General features: G+C 36.6%; 1 protein-coding gene across 1 annotated transcript in view; it reads left to right on the forward strand.

Moving 5' to 3' along the window:
- LOC131690936 (cyclin-dependent kinase 14) overlaps window positions 1–19,547 on the forward strand; it is a 438,487-nt gene that overhangs the window by 4,510 nt on the left and 414,430 nt on the right. The window contains exon 2 of the mRNA XM_058977020.1: window positions 9,474–9,980. Coding sequence (XP_058833003.1) covers window positions 9,776–9,980 — 205 coding nt within the window. The 5' untranslated portion in view covers window positions 9,474–9,775. The remainder of the gene's footprint in view (window positions 1–9,473; window positions 9,981–19,547) is intronic.

A 19,547-nucleotide genomic window follows, 5' to 3' on the forward strand; every position in this document is an offset into this window, starting at 1 on the left:
TCTTACGAATACCAAAGTGCCCTCTTCGCCATACCTGTATATTACATTGTTTTGGAGTGCAGCATATACAGAATACACTTACTATTTTTAATTAATTTATAAGCAGAACTTAAACTTGTCAATTACAACTGTTAATTCAAATATATTGATCGGGGCCTATAATTCTCAAATCTTATTGAATATTGAATAATATTGAACGATGAATTTAAATGTATTCACCATCTTACTGTTCTGATTAATGCTTTGGACACAATAATAATAAACGAAATAAACATAAAAAACCGACCGCCTGTGCCGCTAGGGAAATTTATTTGCAAAGCACCAATCGGTTTTTTCTTAATGCAGTAACTGTTTGATCAAAACACTGGGGGTTAATGCAGGTATATTTTTCAAATGTTTTCCCATTTCAAAAAAAAAATTCTTCATTTGTGTTCACCGACCAGGATTCTGAAGCGGTTTTTGAATTCTGGCCGAAATCAACCAGGCATCCGAATGTCTTTAAAATGAAGACATTTCTTCACATATGGCAAAAAACTTCGACAACTCGTCGCTGTTGTGCTACCTTATGATAAACGTCATTTTCCGGTGAACTGAGTTAGATATGACACATTACTTGTCTATAAAATCTCTACAAAGTGGCGTTTTCAGAATTTTGACATTCTGCTTGGTTATAGAGATATAGCGAGAAACGTGCTGAGAAATTGTGAGTTTTTTGCTTTAAATGACTGGGAATTGGGTCAAGTTATCTTGTTGTATTGGATGTTTTCCTGTGTAAAACTATCTGAGAAACACAATGACATAAGCATTTTCAAAATAAAAATACGCGAATGATGAGAAAAATGCAGTTTAAATTTTAAATTGGGATTATAGCATATTTGGCAACACTGTAACGAAAAATTGCTATAGAGTTCTATGCAAATGATTTCACTCACACTAGTAGGGGGTTTGTTTTCCACTAAGACAAGATGTGACAATATGGGGGGGGGGGCGTTTTGTTCCAATTTTACGTCAGAATGGTCCAGCTCCTGATTGGTTGATTCCGACTTTTTGCACCGTACACAATGTTACTGCAGGGTTATCAAAATGATGTTTGGCAGTGTTGCTATATTTATAGGAAAAGATTGTCATTACATTTAACAAATAAAACTATTATCGGAAAAAAGTAAAAATGACTAAATTGAACTGAAATTTGCGGCAAAGTGGAACAAGTATTTATCATGCATTTACCGCATACTTGGATGATTACCTTCAACAAAAATAAGACAGAAACCACACTATAATCTAAAGTTATTTAGAAAATGGCTTCATCAAACCTTACTAAACACCCATAACATGGGAAAACGGTGCCCCTCATCAATATAGTGGATTCAAGATACAAAATATTGTCGGCATAAAATAAATTAACAAGACTCCATTTTCATTAATAAAAATAGCAACACTTCGGAAGATTTCGGCAGGGTGATAATGTGCGAAAAGAAGACTGCCGAAGGAAAAATAAGAAGCCGATTGTCACGTCTTGTCTTAGGTTTTCCTCCAGCTGTCATATATAAAACTGTCAACCAATTTAAATATTTGAATTAGTTTACGTAAAGTATTTATAATGGTGTTGAAATGTTCTATGTCGCTGCCCGGATAGAATTTTACAATAGCATTTATCCTACAAACAATCATAAAACAGTTAATATTATAGTTATTACTGTTTCAACATTGTTCGATGCCAAGTTCTCACAGTAGATTTACAATTAAATTTCATGTAAAAATAAATTTCACGGTTCAGCAAAAAACTGATACAGTGCATTCACATTAAATTTTGCCGTTTTCCAGAAAAAATGTATGGAGAAAAATTGATTTTTTTAATGTTAAGATACATAACTACCCCCTTTTTTCACTGTAAAAATCTATTTTACATTGAAATTTACTATAAAAACGTTAAATTTTATTGTTTTTGTATTGTAGCATAACACTAAAGCTTACTGTAAAATACTGTAAAATTACTGTACTGTCACAATGAAATTCATGGTTTTGTTACTGTACATTTCTATTCGGGTGTAGAACTTATTCGGGAGACGTACAATTTCGGTTGGTCAGATTCAATCATGAAAATAATCGACCGAAAAGTTATTTTCGATTTGTTTTCCACCATCTATGACAAGTGGAGGAAAACAAACCGTTGACCACACTAATACGGTTTTAGATTGTCAAGTACTCTATTAGGCAATCCATTAGACGTTTGTTTGACAATTCAGCGGGGGGTTCTGTCAACAAAACTACTCCTGTGAACAGAAAAACTCGTCCGACAAACAACTTTTGTTAGTCCGATGCGTTTGATGTTGGATTGAATCAAAGATATTGCCGAACGTCGCACCCCTCGGAGTAACGTCAGAATAAGTAAACAAGAAATAATCAGCTGATCAGAAACGTCTCATGGATTGCCTAAGTCAAAGATTTCCTGACTCACTTCATTCAAAATGCATCTCACCGATTGTTTATAGACCAAATGAAGCCAAAGATATGAATAAAAGTTAATAATTGATGCTTTATTTACATGGAAAATTTTCCATGCACGTTTATGACACGTCATATAAATTTTGTCATCAATACACACCTATGACACGTGTGGGTGCGACTTTCGCTTACATTTTTAGTGAAAACTTCCAATATAGTCAATCAATCTTCGTAATAATCGAGACAGTAAGGGGAGCGTCTGGTGTAAAGTGCTCAAAACGAAAGTTATTTTGTTTTACGATTTTGAAGGCAAGGCAACAATAGATCTTTTGTGTAATGTTAGGATCGCTTTATACATTCAATGTGCACGAAAAAAAAATATTTTCAGTCACACATACCCAGTTAAACTCATTCCGGAACCGGTTCGGATTTCTGAATGGAGTCAGAAAGGATTCCAAATCAAATGCCACAACCGATTCCGACTCAATCGGTTTCAGAATCGGTTGTTGCATTTGGTTTGGAATCCATACTGACTCCATTCAGAATTCCGAATTAAATTTCGAATGGTTTGACCGGGTACGAGCGTTCCAAAAGTAGACGTCCAACATTTTCCAAATCGAGGAGCGCCGCGGCGAACACGATAACTCTAGATAAAATTGTCTGATACGGGAAATTTAACAAGTTTTGCAAAGCTTCCGACAGCATAAGTCATTAAAGTAACTTTAGGGTATTGAGAGGGGAAGCCCATGCAAAGCTTATGGGATCTTCCGTGATGCCGAGAAATGTCCATAGTTGCTAGTTTTATTGCTTTTGTCTCCGCAAGTCTGTGTATAGGGTGCCTTTAATGATAACTACCTCTCCCTAGATGAATCCTCGAATGACTAGTGTAGTGGAGAGTCAACTTTCTAGCAGAAGTGTTAATAGAGCACCGGTTATCTACACTTCAGCTTGAAAAAGCAAAACTAGTGCACTTCACTATACCAGTGCACATCAATAGAAAGAGAGAAAAGTGTGATTTTAGTTTGAATATTTAAATGGGTAAATGTTTCCCATTATCTAAACCTACCTTAAAAGATACTGAACTAATTCCGCTTTTCAACAAATCCATTAGAATTAACAAATTTAGATTAACATTGACAAGTTTTCGTTCTGCTGATAAATAAATTACAAATTACAATTAGCATTATTTATTTGCCAAAATGATTGCCCCCTTGTAGTTTCGACATCAAAATGTCAAATTACGTTTGACGTCTATTTGAACATTTAACTGTTTTTTAACTTACTATAGATCAGTAATCGAACGATCAGTTATTGAATGATTGCTGTTACGTTTTCCACAAGTGTCAGATAGTTTTGCGGCTTTCGACTTTGTTTGATTGTTTAAATTTCTTTTAAAAACGCATCGATTCATTTGCTGGGGGAAGTACTCTTTGAGTAACTATTTTTAAAACGTGAATTACTTTATACTATGAAATCATGACGACAAAAAGAATTTTTTTGTATGCTTTCTGCAATGTTTCACGCATCTTGAATGCACATTGTAATGCATTAAATATTCAATTTGCACTGTGTTAAACTTAAGTGAATTAGCCAGTGTTGGGATCATACCAATTCAAATCCAAATTTGTATAAATATCAGTCAATTTATGCGCTTTAAGTTAATCTCTTTGCATCTTTATCTATATTCGGAACGTTATTTTTCCTTTCATTACTATATCTTCACTTAGATTCATACTAGCCCTCATTAACACAATTGCATATAATCTCATATACACTCACAATCTCTCATTCAAAACGTATAAACGCGCCTAGCCTTCGCGATAACACAAATCTGGCCAAAAACGAAAACATGCAATCGCAACCATCCACAAATACTTACACCCGCGATCTCGCCAACATTAAAACACCCCGGTCATTAGATGAACGTTTTAGCACTTATAAATTTACAAACGCGATCTCAAGCATTAACCCACCGCTCGCACGTTCATGAATAGGTCACATCCGGCATCCTTGCCCCCGATCTTAGCAGCCTAGATAAAAATTACACTCATACTGTTTATTGCTTTGGAAGTTGGATTTTTGATGCATTCCGCTATTACACTTTTTTCACTGTTGCCAAATTAAATGATAGAAAATCAACAAAAAATTACTTTTTCCATCAAATCTATTATAAAAATAGCGAGATTGGCAGCCATGCTAACCTTCCAGATAGTAAAAGTAAAAAAAACACTGACACTTTTCAATGCCAAAAATCTGTCAGGTCAAAGGAGTTGCACTTTTGATTCATCACACTTTCAAACTGTGTAGTTCGTTTTGGTGTGAACTGTGCAATATTTACTAGACAATGCGTTCCATGGCGACATGGCCGGGAACTCCAGTGGTATCGGGGGTCTCTCTTCTAGCATCTGAACCGCATATTACCGAAAATTAAGTATTATATTCACGAGCCGCGCGATCATTCTAGAACACACACACTAAACTACCCACTCGACCGTACTAGGACTGACTTAACTATAACTGTTCCACCTGGTTTCGAAGCAAAAAAGTTGATTTGAGCACCCTGTTAGTAGGGGTAACTTACTTTATGACATTTGCTGTATAACTTAAGTTTATTCTAAAACTTTTTGGACACCATCTAATACATCACTTTACAAAACATACTTATTTATTTTAATGTGCATACTCACGGATATAAACGAATATTTACGCCTAATTTAATAGAAAAAAAACAGTACAAAGAGTAGGTTAAAAAATAAAGTACCCAAAAACTACGAGTTACTTTTCATTTGCTTATACAATACACTACGGCAAAATGAATCTCGCTTAATATTGTTCCACAAAGCTTCAAATTTGGAAAAAAAATGTTTGAAATGCCAAACATTTTCAGTTAATTTTTTATCCCAAAACATCACATAAAAATGTGTTATCCGAAAAGTTATGCGATCTGCAGGAATTTTCCAAATATGGTCATTTTTGCAGCAAACCCGTTTATGGTTCCTTTTGGGGTTCCAAATAACTGCAAAATTTGGGGTCGACTGGTTATAGCCGGATATAACTGTTTAGCAAAATGTGCCCATTGGCTGAACCCTTCGTCGGCGTCGTGGACTTCGAGAGGGACGATCAACGTCGGACCAGATATGTACCCTGTAACAAATCCTGGATAAATAGCATGAAAACAACTTGCGGTGTCATCATCTTTTTGTGGATTTTAAGAAGGTGTACGATTCGGTGAAACAAAACAAACTGTGGCAGATAATGTTTGAACAAGACTCACCGACAAAATTGGTTGAGCTGATTCGTATCGATGTCAGTGTTGATCGTAGAGCAGTGGAAGAGGCATTTATATCTTCTAGCAGAGATGCTACGAGAATCGGACTGATTAGAAACTTTACCAAGACAAAATACATGATAGTTGGTAGAGCACGAGATAGTGGTGTTAGTTGCGTGGTGGAAAAGGATAGGGTACGGTCGTCGATGAACTCATATCTTGAGACACTAGTGACATGTGATAACGATGTTAATCACGGAGTAAAAAGTCGAATAGGACTTAGGGTTTTGGTAGTCAGTTACAAGCCTACTAACATAATTTGGAGCAGCGCAGATATCAATTTGAGAGATACCGAATTGATGGAATACTTAATTAGTACAAACTGCACATACTTAATGTAGGAAATCGTCCAACATTTTTGCAAGAGCTGGCAGAGAAGAGGTGTTAGACGTAACTCTCTGATCTGGCGGTATTACGCATGAGTTGGAAAACTGGCTCGTACCGAACGAGCTCTAACTGTCGTTATCTGATCATAAGTACATCATCTTTGATCATTTAAGCGTCTCGCTAGATATCGTCGCTTATTGTAATCCCAAATATACAAACTAGGACCTCTACCAAGAGGGCTTGACGACTACGCTTCATGGGTATCTTCCGACACTTGAAGTCAAAAATTTTGTGTAGGAATCGCAGACGCAGGGACGGGTATTTAAGTTAAATCGCAAAGCATACACACTTAGAAAATTTTGCAGAATTCGGTAATTTTTTGCCGAATTTTCAACAGCTGAACATTCGGTAATTCAATTAATTACAGATCGTTCGATAATTAAATTTTTCGATGATCTCAAAAAACTTCCGAATAGCTCGGTAATTTTAGTAAAACAGCTATCGATTGGCTCCAGTTTTTATTTTCAATAAAAAAAATTAAGAAAGGGCTTTCGGATATTTGTTTTGGAACAACACTAGTTGGCAATTTTTCATTTTTTATCGCTTATATCTTTGGTACAAATCATTTTCGATAAAATGTATTTAACACATCATGGGGAAACACCTGAAAAGGTTTTAGTTGCGGTCAATGAAGGGTTATATGCAATAGAACGGAGCGGCTGCGGTGGCATCAGGTTTTAGTAGATAATTAATATACTTACGGTTTATGGGGAATTTCGATGAGGCACTCTACACTATCTTTAAGCTGCCATCAGGTTATCCTTTATTCACCTACATTCGACTAAACAACACACATAGCAATACACTAAAAACACTGTAAAATCATAAATAGCCGCGGTTTGACAGTTTATTTTCGTGAACTAACTGATTAACGATATTCGATAAACGAGCATTATATTTACAACAAATTCGGTAATCGTTTTTACCGTAGTCGGGAATAATCCGTTTTGACTAACCGCATTGTACTTCTATTTATAGGGTTCGGTAAAAAAGTTCGTATATAACAAAATGTCCGGTACAATTCAACGAAATTTCTGTAAGATAAATTCTGTTTGCCGAAAAACCAGTGATAAAGAACGTTTACCAAAATTTTTCGTCAATGAAATTACCGAACAGCGAAATCGAATTTAAGTGTGTAATTGACGGCTCAACAGAAAAATGAGAATGATGTCAACATATGATTCACGAGTGAAACTGAGTATAAAAAACGGACGGCTTATAAAACACGGCTACAGTGAGCTGGACATGTAGTGCAAATGCCGGAAGAGTGCTAATGTTATGCTCAGCAGATTACCTGGAAGAGGTTTTCCTTTAACAAAGTTTTGCACTTCCTGCATGATTCGTTCTCCGAATTTTGTTCATGGATGGAGCAGCTGCATGCGCGGCGGCTGGAATAGCAGCGTGAGTGTCATGGGCGAGGCTCTTTCTATTCTCTTTTGCACCGGTTCAAATCAAATATTGAACCAGCGTGCATTGCTGGAATGTACATATGGGTATTGGAGCTGTGAGCAAAACGAGAGCTATGTGCGAGGAAAATAAGTTTTCTGGATTTAATGAATTGCATGTGGAACATTCAAATTTCTATCAAATTTGAAAGAATTAAGGCATGATTTTAAACCGGTTGACAAATGTTTCAATCTATCTTAAACAGAAGGACGAATGATTCGCGGTGTATAGAAAATAATTTTCTACATTGCAAGATGATTTAAATCGTACAACAATATATAACTATTCAATAATCCCTTTATACATGGTTGTATTGCTTATGCTTCAGTTAAGAAATCATTTTCCATTCGTATTAAGTGGTAGTCTTCTCGGAAATGTTATATAGGTATTGTTTGTTCTTCTTCTACCGAAAATTAAGCATTCTACAAGACGTTTATTGGACAATTAACTGGTGGGTTTTGACAACAAATTTCTTTTGGTCAGCTCCTGCGAACAGTTTTCTGTCAACGAATATTTTTCATTAGTCCTATTCGTTAGATGTTGGATGAAAAAGACAACGAAAAAATCAGCTGAACAAAAAAGTCTCATCGAATCGCATTAGAGATGAATGTGACGTTTTAAGGGTCCTTGTGGTATATTGAACAGATTGACGGTGGAACCACGCGTCGCCTCTGCTTTTTCCATACAACATTGCCAATAATCATAGCCAAAGGTGACAAGGGAAATGAAAAAAATTGTGAAAAATCTGTCATCGCCGAAATAGCGAAATAGACGAGATGTGTTTTTTTATTCACTTCAAAATATTTATCATTAAAAATAGATGCTATCTGAGTATGGTGAATAACCTCGTGGTTATCATGTATTTTGTCTTTGATGGACTTATGGCCTGTTCCACCCTTTGCAGTTTAATGTTTTTCTCCAACTTCGACCCAAAGCTATGAATATTGTCGGTGGAGCCAGAAAATGAAATCGAACGGCCCGTATCAATCCCAGCTTCTTCGGTAGCACCTTACAAAGCAATATTATACAGCAAACAAGATCCGTCAATAAGTTCAAAATTACTAATGCGGATAAGGTGGCGTCTGCACTGCCCATAAACGCATAAGAGTCCCTTGTGGATTTTTGTCGAAAATGAGTTATCCGTTGGATTGTATTCTGTATCACCACTAAATCACACTGCACAAATAAGATTACCGGGTTTCTTCGGAAAATATAAAAAAATACCAAAACATGGTTGTCCCATCCATTTGGCTCAATGGATGGGACAATCTTGAACAGCGTTTTTCTCGGCTTGCTGTTTTTCAACATGGGACTCTTATGCTGTTATGGGCAGCGCAATTGTATCGTTTTTGCTCCAATACTGTCTTTATTCCAAATTATTCGAAACCTAAATAAGGACAATGTTTTTCAAAAACGCTGCCGAATTCAAACGGATAGTAGAAAGTATTTGAAGTAGTAGAAGATTATGTTAAGCTTTGAAAGATGTATAACATAAGGGACCCGTTCATAAACCATGTAGACCTAAATTTGATATTTATTGACTGGACTCCATCGTAGACTTGCGTAGACTTTTCATCAATTAATCCCGCCTCCCTCCTCAAAAGTCTTCGTAGACATTTAGACTTTTTAAATTGCAAAGGATGGAAAATTTGTAAAATATTTTATGGCGTTTATATAAAAAATTATCATTCAGGTGTATTTCTAGTTTTGTAACAAACACCGACCAATAAAGCTATTCTTATTGCTTATCTGCTCGAGCCATTCATCAAAATTCACCAGTGCATACTCTGGTGTAAATATGTCCGCTTATTTTTTATTTTAAAGAGGTTGAAATTGATATACTCTAAAATTTTTGTTTTTTTTGCAGATTTCCTGAACTTCAAATGTGATCCCCAAAGAAACATTCAACCTGACATCCCTGCACAAACAAGAATAAAGTGACGTAAATTATAGGAGCAAAAGCAAAGAGTCATTACAGCAAAAAGAGTGTATTAGTGATTAGAAGTAGTCAAAAAAGTTATAAAACCGTGAATTGTGATTGATATAAGGCAAAATATTAATAAAAAATCGAAGCTGCACGCTGAAGAAAGAAGGAAAAAGTTTCAGTGTGTTGTATTGTGGTAATAGTTTATAATTGTGTGTGTAGTGTAAGTTACAACAGAGTAAAATATGTATTGTTCAGTGGATAAAAATCAATCATCTGGTGTTGTCAGTAGCGTCGGCGGGGGTGGTGGGAATACGGTCGGCGGCAGTGCCGGCATATTGTGTGGTGGTGGTGGTGGTAGCGGTGGCGGCGGCGGTGGAGGCAGTGTTGGTAGCGGTAATGGCAACACAACAACACCGCAGCAAAACAACACGAAGAGTGTCAAAGAAGGTAGGAAATAGTTTTTTATGGTAATTGATGAAGTTTGATCCTTGTCAACCTTATTAGATACTACAATATATTATGTGATATTTTAATGAATTTTCACGCTAATAATAACTAGAAGTTATTATTAGCGTGAAAATTCATTTAAATATCTTTTGTAGTATTGTGTTAGGGAATAACAGGATCTGCGATTGTGGGTGAAATTCATAAATATCCGAACCGGGTGGTAAATCCATTCGTGCAATGTTCTAATTTCCAAATGGCACGAAAAAATTATCTAAGCCTGAATTGGATAATTCCATGTAAAATTTGTTGTCAGATTGTACCGTTTGCATTGTGCACGACATCAAATCAGTAATTTGATGTTAAATAAATTTTCAACCTTTGAAAAATTACAATTGTACTGGTTTATATGGAAAATTCCGATGTGACGGCAGTGTAACAGTAACCTGTAACTCCGGTGCCAAAAGGCAGATCTGAATGGAATGCAATAGCAGTCAATGGCAATTATGTATCTTTCATTTGAAACTAAGGTTTTAAAAATCGGACTAGAATTCGCTGAGAAATAGGTGTGGCATTAACTTAGGAACTAGGCAAGTTCCCCAGGGGCATCAAGAACCGCCATAAATGGCCAATGTGGTCAAGGCTAATTTGAATGATCATTAGGGGCCGTTCATAAACCCCGTAGACTCATAAGGGGGACGGGGGGGTCTGGCAAAAGTCTACGTTTGTCTCCGAGGGGGGACGGGGGTCTTAGAAAAAGTCTACGTAGACTTTTATTTTTTATTGTTCTCGTATTACTAATTATAAATGGGATTTAAAGAGAGTTGTGTTCAAAATATTGGTCTATTCAGCTAGCTGTATTTATGCAGACACTTCAAAGCTAGTACACTATTGAGGTAACTACTCGTTAAGCGACCACTCAACCCAGATCCCACGATTTTTTTGGACAACCTCACATGTTATTATTTCTTGCGTATATTTTGATATAGTTTCGATCTATGAATAATACAAAATGACAGTTCCAAAGACGATCGCCCAAAATTCTTCTCGACGGAAGATTTTGACTGTGAAATCATCTGAGACACCACTAGTTAACAGACATGCATGGACCATTAATGCAAGAACCATAAAAAGTTTAAAAAATGGTCAAAGTTAAGCATTACAACCATCATTGTAACAACAAAACACCCGATTTTTAACAGTAAGTGGATTAATTGTTTTATTTTTTATTTATTGATTTCGGTGGTTAAAGCAGTAGTGTAGTTGAACTTCTACAACAAAGTGTTTACTCGAGTTAATCAGTTTCTCTTGCAATCATTTACACTGATTTCAAATTCTTTAAACACCCGGTAAATTTTACGTCTTGACCCTAAGGAACTCCGTGCAAACCGGTTCTACTATATTTATCTTCGAAAATATTCAGAGTTAAACTTTGATACTTTGCGATAATACTCTCAGGTGATATGGCTATTAATTACATAAGAAAAATAAATATTTTTAAGAAGATTTAATTAGCCTCGTTCCCTTAATCATATAAGGCAATTTAGAATATCTTATTATCTTAGAAATATTGAAATTTGTTCACGAAAAGTGATATTGATGTGCATGTTTGGTTCATTAGTTTAGTCTAGATGATAGTACACATCGACAGTATTATTTTGTAATTGTTTCTTATAATTTAACAATTTTGAATGCACCAGTAAGGTTAAAAAAGTGTTTAGCAAATCTGGATTGTTGGTGTAGGTCGCCAAATTTTGAACTCGTTATAGCAATATATCTTTTCACATATACTTGAGTGACTAACCTTGAAAAGAAGTATGCTGCTACACAAACATTGGAAAGCACCTTGAATTGGTTTTAACTGATTTGATCAATCATAGACAAAAAACCAATGTGAAAAACCTTTCTTTAATATTTAAAAAGCTTGAAATAAATCTGAACGGTAATTTTTAACTGAACATTATAATGTGCTTCTTGCTAATTTCACATTTCCCGCGAATAAAAAAAATAAAAGTCTACGTAGACTTTTGGCGTGGGGAGGAGGTTTGTTAAAAGTCTACTAAGCTCTGCTAGTGGGTAGGGGGGGGGGTTAAAAATTCTCAAATTTCGGTCTACGTGGTTTATGAATGGTCCCTTAGGGATCTAGATCCGCGAATACATGTTATGTTGCATCCATTTTAATGAGTATTACATTATTTGGACTCCATGGTGGTACCAGTTTGTATGAGAATTTGCTTCGCTCTGTTCAACCCGTAACTCCAATAACGGACTTCTGAGCAACTAAAAATTCAATAGCAGTTCATAGGAGCGTTGTATCGTTAATTTGAACTAATTTTGTGCAAATCTGTTCAGTTATCCCGAGAAACTTGTGTGAGTTTTAACAAGAAAATCTTGCAGTCATTGAAACCTCTAACCAGTTCAAAAGGTGTTGGTATGCCGTTTCCAAAAATATGTAATATGTGTGGATCACCTGTATATTTTCAGGGTTCAAAACCGAAATAAAAAACACTAAAAATTGTCAAAGATCTTACTTGTTAAACTTTGGTCGCTTGAAATCTTGGTAAATTTTTATTTTACCTACATATATTGCACATATCAGATATTAACTCCATTTAATAAAAAAAAATATTTATATCATTACTAGGTACTAGTGTAATATTCGCTCAGGCAGCACATGGTACAAGTTTCATCTCAGAAAAAATATAGAAAGTTGGGGTATTAGGACATTTAATGGAAAAAGTGAGGTTTTTAGATCAAATGTCAAAAAATAAAGCTTCTGAATTTTACCGACAATAATTCTACTTTCATTTTGCTCCTGAGAATCTCCCACGTTCAACAAGGTACATTTGATAAAAATTGATTGAAGAATAATAGAGATACATGCAGGAGAAAATGATAATGATTTTTTTATAGAATTTAATATGGATGACAAAATGCTTTGGGTTATGGAGAAGAGTATGGCATTTCGTAGTGTGACCAAGGTCGCAAAGATTCCGTTATATTCCGTTAGTATGATTTGCTGGATAGAACTAATAATAAAAATAGATCTGGAAAAGCGTTTACGGGCCGTAATCAAATACTAGGGCAACATACCTTAACAGAATTAAATACGTTGTAACTTGCCTACTTTTACATGTTATTACACATGAAACAGAAATAAAAAAATCTTTTTGGATTGGATTTTACTATTTTTTTAAGTGTATCGCTTTCGTGTTGCCACCCCGTAGAACTCTAAAATAAAACATACCAAAACAATTGAACAAATCGGAAATGTTTTTTTTCATCTTATCTTCCTTCATAAGATCAAGAAAACAATTTTGTTTTGTTGTTTCTTCAATGAATAGACAAACTATCTAATAATATACCACAGAAATTTCAGAACCCACATACAAGCACTATCGAAAATATAAAACAACGCATTATGAGCAGGTATGCGAACGCACCGACGAGCTAGGTAATGGGGAATGCCACTTATTCGTCCATTCGGGATTTTATGTTTTCTCTACATTGGACTTTTAAGATTCTTTCGAGTTCGTCGGAAAAATAATGATGAAAGTTATTGACCAATAGAAAAATTGAGATTTGTTCTTTTCAGAATTTTCCTTGACGAAGTAGTTATTCAGTAATGATGTCGTTATGTACAAATTGCGGCAGCTGTGCCACTCAACTTTTGACATGTATAGTAAATCAACCTAACCGGTCAACATTACCAAGGGCAAGGCGTTTGAACAAGCGATACGCAAATGAATAGCAAATCGTTGCACCAGTTGGGGCTAATCTAATCTACTATAATTCCAAGAAATTCGGCATGCTCATCAAAAATTTTTGAAAAGTTTTGATGGTATCATTGTACAAGCTATTTATTTAAACTGTGTGCGAATTTTAATTGTGGCCACCTATTATGCTTTATGAAAATAAGACTGAGCGATTCAGCACAGTCGGTCAATGGTCGTCTCCCATGCTTTGCACCATGGACCTTTGATATGATATTGTGTACGAATAAATTATTTTTTGAAATTACAGCCTGCTATGATGGTGGCAATAAATGGTAATGGAAAACATAAATGTTTTATGTTCCCAAAAATATACAATCTAGTGGGAGTGAAAACTGATTGATGAAATGGAAGGATATACGACGCTCGCAAAAAGTGTGCTTGAGCTTATCGGTCTAGCAAGTGTTTGGATTGATTTATTATGTCTGTTATTTCATATGTTAAAATATGCAAGAGGAAACAATAGACGTGTAGGAGCAAATCCTTTTTAAGAGCAACCCCACTGTTCAATGAATCGACGTCACATGCATCCAGTGATGATGTCAGGATCCGATTGGTGGTACCAGCGTATATCGCTCGATACCGGTGATGGTGATAACGTAGACGGTTGACAACTTCGAAGTAATATGTACAACTGGTTTGTGGGTGGTCCTATCGTCGTCTAATATCTATAGAAGCTCGTGAAGATGTTATCGATTGTCGGACATGTTGTTCATAGAGGCAGCAGTGCATTGTTGCTTTCAAGGAATGATTGTTACAATAAGTTATCAATGTTAAGCAAGCAATCTAGATGATGATTTTATCTTGGTGTACGGTTTGATAGAGTGATAGTTGCATGTAAGAACATCATTTTAGAATATCTTGAATCGCCATAATGAAGATAGGGTACTGAGCCTATTTTCGCCATATTTCTAATATCACCCTACCCATTTGATACCGTTGGTTAGAGCAGTGTCTGCCATCTTTGTTCAATGCTTTAAGTCAAATGGTAGCACAACAATAGGAGCACTCGATTCGAGTTTTCATTGCGCTGAAACACGAGCATTACACCGTTTTCAGGGCATTTGTGTTATTGTTTTGGTTCTTAACAACGAAGCAAATATGTTGATGCCAATTTGTACGCACTCCATTGATTGCAGGCCGAATTATAAATGAATTTGAAAATTAATTCAGTTTATCGACAAAATATTATATAATTTGTTTTGATACACGCAAGGCGCTATTTATTCGGTTTGCAATAATATTTAATAATATTTTTATTACGCGTTACGTTCTTACGCGGTTTTGAAATTCGACGCCCCTACTCTATAGCGTAAAAAGATGGGTGAGTTATATCAGATACACAATCGGAATAAAACAGAATGCACTTTCCGTAGTTAATTTAGATGCAGAAAATAAACGCGAAATACACGCCCACGTAATCAAAACCTTTAACATATAAACGATCGAGACCTGGGCGATAATACAACCTTGGTCACCAACTCGAACATGCAAGTCCGATCATCCACGCGCTCTCGAATACCTGCAATTTATAAAGGCGACCTCGAGTGCGATTGCACAAACGCGCATTTCCACGCGATCATGAATCGGTCGTGCCCGAAAGCGTTACCTTCGGTCCTAGCAGCCTAGGTCCATGTTTTCAGTTGGACCATTATCAAAAAAAAATGATGACGCTCACAGAACAATTCTCAGGACGATATTGCTGGGAACTCTGGTCAGTTGTGGACCTCATTCTCTTCTAACATCTGAACCATACATTCAAAATCCACGCGAATATGCCATATGACTTTGTAGGCTAAGAAGCTAGACGTTTTTGACACAAGCTGTCCTCCTGCAAAATATCTGAAAGTATTCCAAGAGTCTTCTTAATGAAAAATCAAAACTGCAAAAGTTATAAATATAACCATGTTGTCTTAAGAAATACCCTACCTTTTTGGTCATTCTTATGTGAAGCGAAAAGTGCAAGTGATAGAGCTCCGGTGTCTTCGACAGTCTTTTAAAATATGTTTTTATCAATTTCCTAATGACTGCTACACCATCTCCAACTTTTAGAAAGGAAATTTTCGAATATTAGTACTATTATAACCACTCTTCCCGCTATTTAAATGAATAGATGAGTCTTTTACAGTACAAAATATTGTCATAAAAACGAAACTTTATGGATATTGCTCATCGTAAAAGTAATTTAAACATCTAGCATCTAGGGAAATTCATGGAAAACCAAATTTTTAAGACAAGTGTTACAATTCCAATGTTCAAAGAAATGTAAAATATTTACTTATTTGATTTACAATATTTCTACGGTTAAGCCGCTCTTTTTGTTGTTTGCTAGACATTGAGCGATAATTTATTTCACAATTTTCATTATTTTTGCTACCTCTAGGTGATTTTCTGAGGTTTGGAGATGAACATTATATTCTAAAACATCAAAACATCAGCTTCTATTATTGAAAGAATTCACTTTCCAAAAATTTTGCTTTCCTTTTTGCTTTTTTGAATTTCGTACATCATCAAGCATATTTGTGCATCAGTTTTATAGAACATATGACGGACAACTGCTTTAAGATAGTTATTGCATTACGCATTCGATAGTGATGCAACAAGGAGACCGACAGTGGCTATAGGCCTTTTTATGTTTTGTGTCGTATCATACTCTGCGTCAGCCCAAACTTAAAGTCAACCTTTGGGCTGTGCGGGCTGGTGTGGCCGACTGGTGGGTCGACGTGGGTTGGCAGTGTCTGTGGACACGGCTCGCAGTGTGGGTCATTGTGTGTCGATTTATCGGTTATCGTGCACAGGGTAATTAAAAAATGTGAGTGTAGGAGTCTATTGGTGGTGGGGTTATAATAATTGTAGTTTTTAGTACTAGTGTACAATTGTTATGTGGTAGTCGTATGTCTATTTGTGTTGTGTATGTGTTCGTCTGAGTATTTGTGACAACTGGGTCAGGGAATGATTGCAGAGCTGGCGTATATGATAGAACAATGGGTAATCCTAAAAAAAATATTTCCAGTCACAAAGAGCCACACATACCATTTCCAAGTCGACGAGCCCGTTGCGATCACGATAACTCTCGATAAAATTGTCTGGTACGGAAAATTCAATAAGTTTTGTAAGGCTTAGACTTGTAGTTACTCGATGAACCGCAATAAATAGAAAAAAGTTCTAGTTTCGGAAAATGGTTTCATGAAAACTGAAAAATCTCATCCGCTCATTTTTCTTCAAAGTAATAGGGAAAAAGATTTTTTATTCAGTTTTCTGTGGTTCATCAACAGGCTACAAAGACGCTCATATTCGCTAGACAACACGTTCCAAAGCAACATGATCGAGAATTATTGTGAAATAGAAGAACTCATTCTCTTCTAGCATCTGAAAATTAATCAGATTCACGGGCCGCGCACGATCATTCAAGAACACGCGAAAATGCGAATGGCTACATAGTTATAAAAAATAATGCGCACACGAGAAGTTACATACACGCTAGCTCACGCGTCAAAAACGTTAACATCGAAACGCTCGAGTCCTTTTGCGATCGTCCACGCACTCCTACGCCCGCGATCTCGCAAACAGGATAACACCCCGGTGACTAACTGAACTTTTCAGCACTTATAAATTCACAAACGTGGTTTCAGAAGTGAACATACAAACGCCCGTGTTCACGCGATCAGGAATCAGTTACGTCCAGAAGTTTCAATCGTTGGGCCTAAAAGCATTGGTCCGATGCCTTCAGATGGGTCAAACAAAAAATGACGCTCATATTGACTAAACAACACGTTCATGGCTACAAAAAATACCAATTTATACACGCGAAGTCACATACACGCGACAAACACGTTAACATACAAATGTTTGAGCCCTTCGTGATCATCTACTCAACTTACACCCGCGTTCTCGCAAACATGATAACATCCCGGTGATAAGTCTCAGCATAATATTTTTTTTATAATTTTTCAATCGCGGTCTCAAGCATGAACCTACGAACTCCCACGCTCGAGCAATCATGAATCGGTCACCTCCAAAAGTCTCTATGCTCGGTACCAGAAGTCTAGGTCTATGGCTTCAATTGGACCAATCAAATAAAAAGATAGCTCTCATATCTACTAGACCACTCGCTCCATGGCGACATGACTGGGAACTGTATTGATATGGGGTAACTCACTCTTTGTCAGAATCTAAACCGAAAATAAAATATCAGAATGACGGTCTGCGTGACCATCGAAGAACACAAGCGAATATGTCAATAGCCACACGGCTATAAAATCGAATTTATACCTGCGTTGTCGCATACATGCGAGCAAACACGTTAACATACGAACGCTTAAGCCCTTCGCGATAAGCAACGCAAACCTACGCCCGCTATCGGGCAAACTTGATAACACCCCGGTGATAAAGTGTACGCTTTAGTACTTACGAAGATACAAACGCGGTCTCAAACGCGAACTCACAAACTTTGACATCTGTCCTAGCAACCATGAATCGGTTACGACACGCAAACTTTGACATCCGTCCTAGCAACTTAGGTCCATACATTCAATTGGACCAATCAACAAATAACGCTCATATCCACTGAACAACACGTTCCATGGCAAAATGACCGGGAACTCTGGTGATATGGAAGAACTCACTTTTTTCTAGCATCTGAACCGTATATCGAAAATTCATTATCAGATTCATACACACTTTAGCAAACGCACACGCGATCAAACACATTAACGTACAAACGCTCGAGCCCCTCACGATAAAACACGCGATCGTCGCTAAGCACGCATATATCTGAACCGCATAATGATAATCACATTCAGAGTCACGGCCCGCTGCAATTGGCCTTAAGCGGTGGTTTAGTGGATGACATTTCCAGTATTTTCTGTAATTGTAGTGAGCGAGCGTTTTTGTGTCAGTTTGTATGACATTTCCCGCATTTTTTTATTACAATGTGCGCCATTTCGTGAAAAATCATGGCATCGAAAAAATCCTACGTACGTCGCTTGCTATCGTTCTAAGCAATAGAAAAAAATTGGTTTTTGGGTCTAGGTCAAAAGTTTACAAATAGAACTCGTCGGCGGAAAAATGCTGCACAGTCGCCATCTTGTGATGAAATTATTTGAATTTGAAACCCATTTTTCAGGATCTCGATTCATTTCTTCATTGCGTCAAGAAAAATTCCCAAAATATGCCAGTGGTGGTGTATCTACTTAATGAAGTATATTTAAACATATTTGTTTTTTTTTAAATTTTTTAATCCGGATCCAGAAAAACTTCCGCTATAGGCTGCCAATAGTGTAATCGCTCGTCAACAAATCCAAACACAGCCATCAAATAGGTTTACCAGGACATGTCCTGGTTTTGCATTGACTGTCCTGGTGTCCTCGGAAGTCGAGGAAAATGCTTGATTTGTCCTGGTTTTTCTCCTGGAAGCCTAATATATTTCTATTTATGCAGTCTTCGCTTTTCACTATGCTCTAGATCGCAGTTACGACCGACCGCCACCATAACTGCAACGTATACTCATCCTCCATCGGAATGCGACAAACAAAAATTAATACAGTCGAATCTCCCCATTGTGCCTTCCGATGTTTTTTTAATCTCTCAAGAGTGCCTCGTCAATATCGATGAAACAATGGTTACCAGCGCTTCTTCTCGACTCAAATCGTCTTTCAATCCGGGACCCGAAGAATTCCCTTTGGTGCCACTGAAAAGACACATCGGTGTTTTGGTGCTTCTGCTTCTACTTGAGTTCTCTTGTTAGTAGCTTTTTTCGTCTTACTGGAAATCCATTCCATTAAAGGAAAAAACCAAC

Source organism: Topomyia yanbarensis, chromosome 3 (assembly GCF_030247195.1).
Source record: "Topomyia yanbarensis strain Yona2022 chromosome 3, ASM3024719v1, whole genome shotgun sequence".
In the NCBI taxonomy this organism is placed as follows: domain Eukaryota; kingdom Metazoa; phylum Arthropoda; class Insecta; order Diptera; family Culicidae; genus Topomyia; species Topomyia yanbarensis.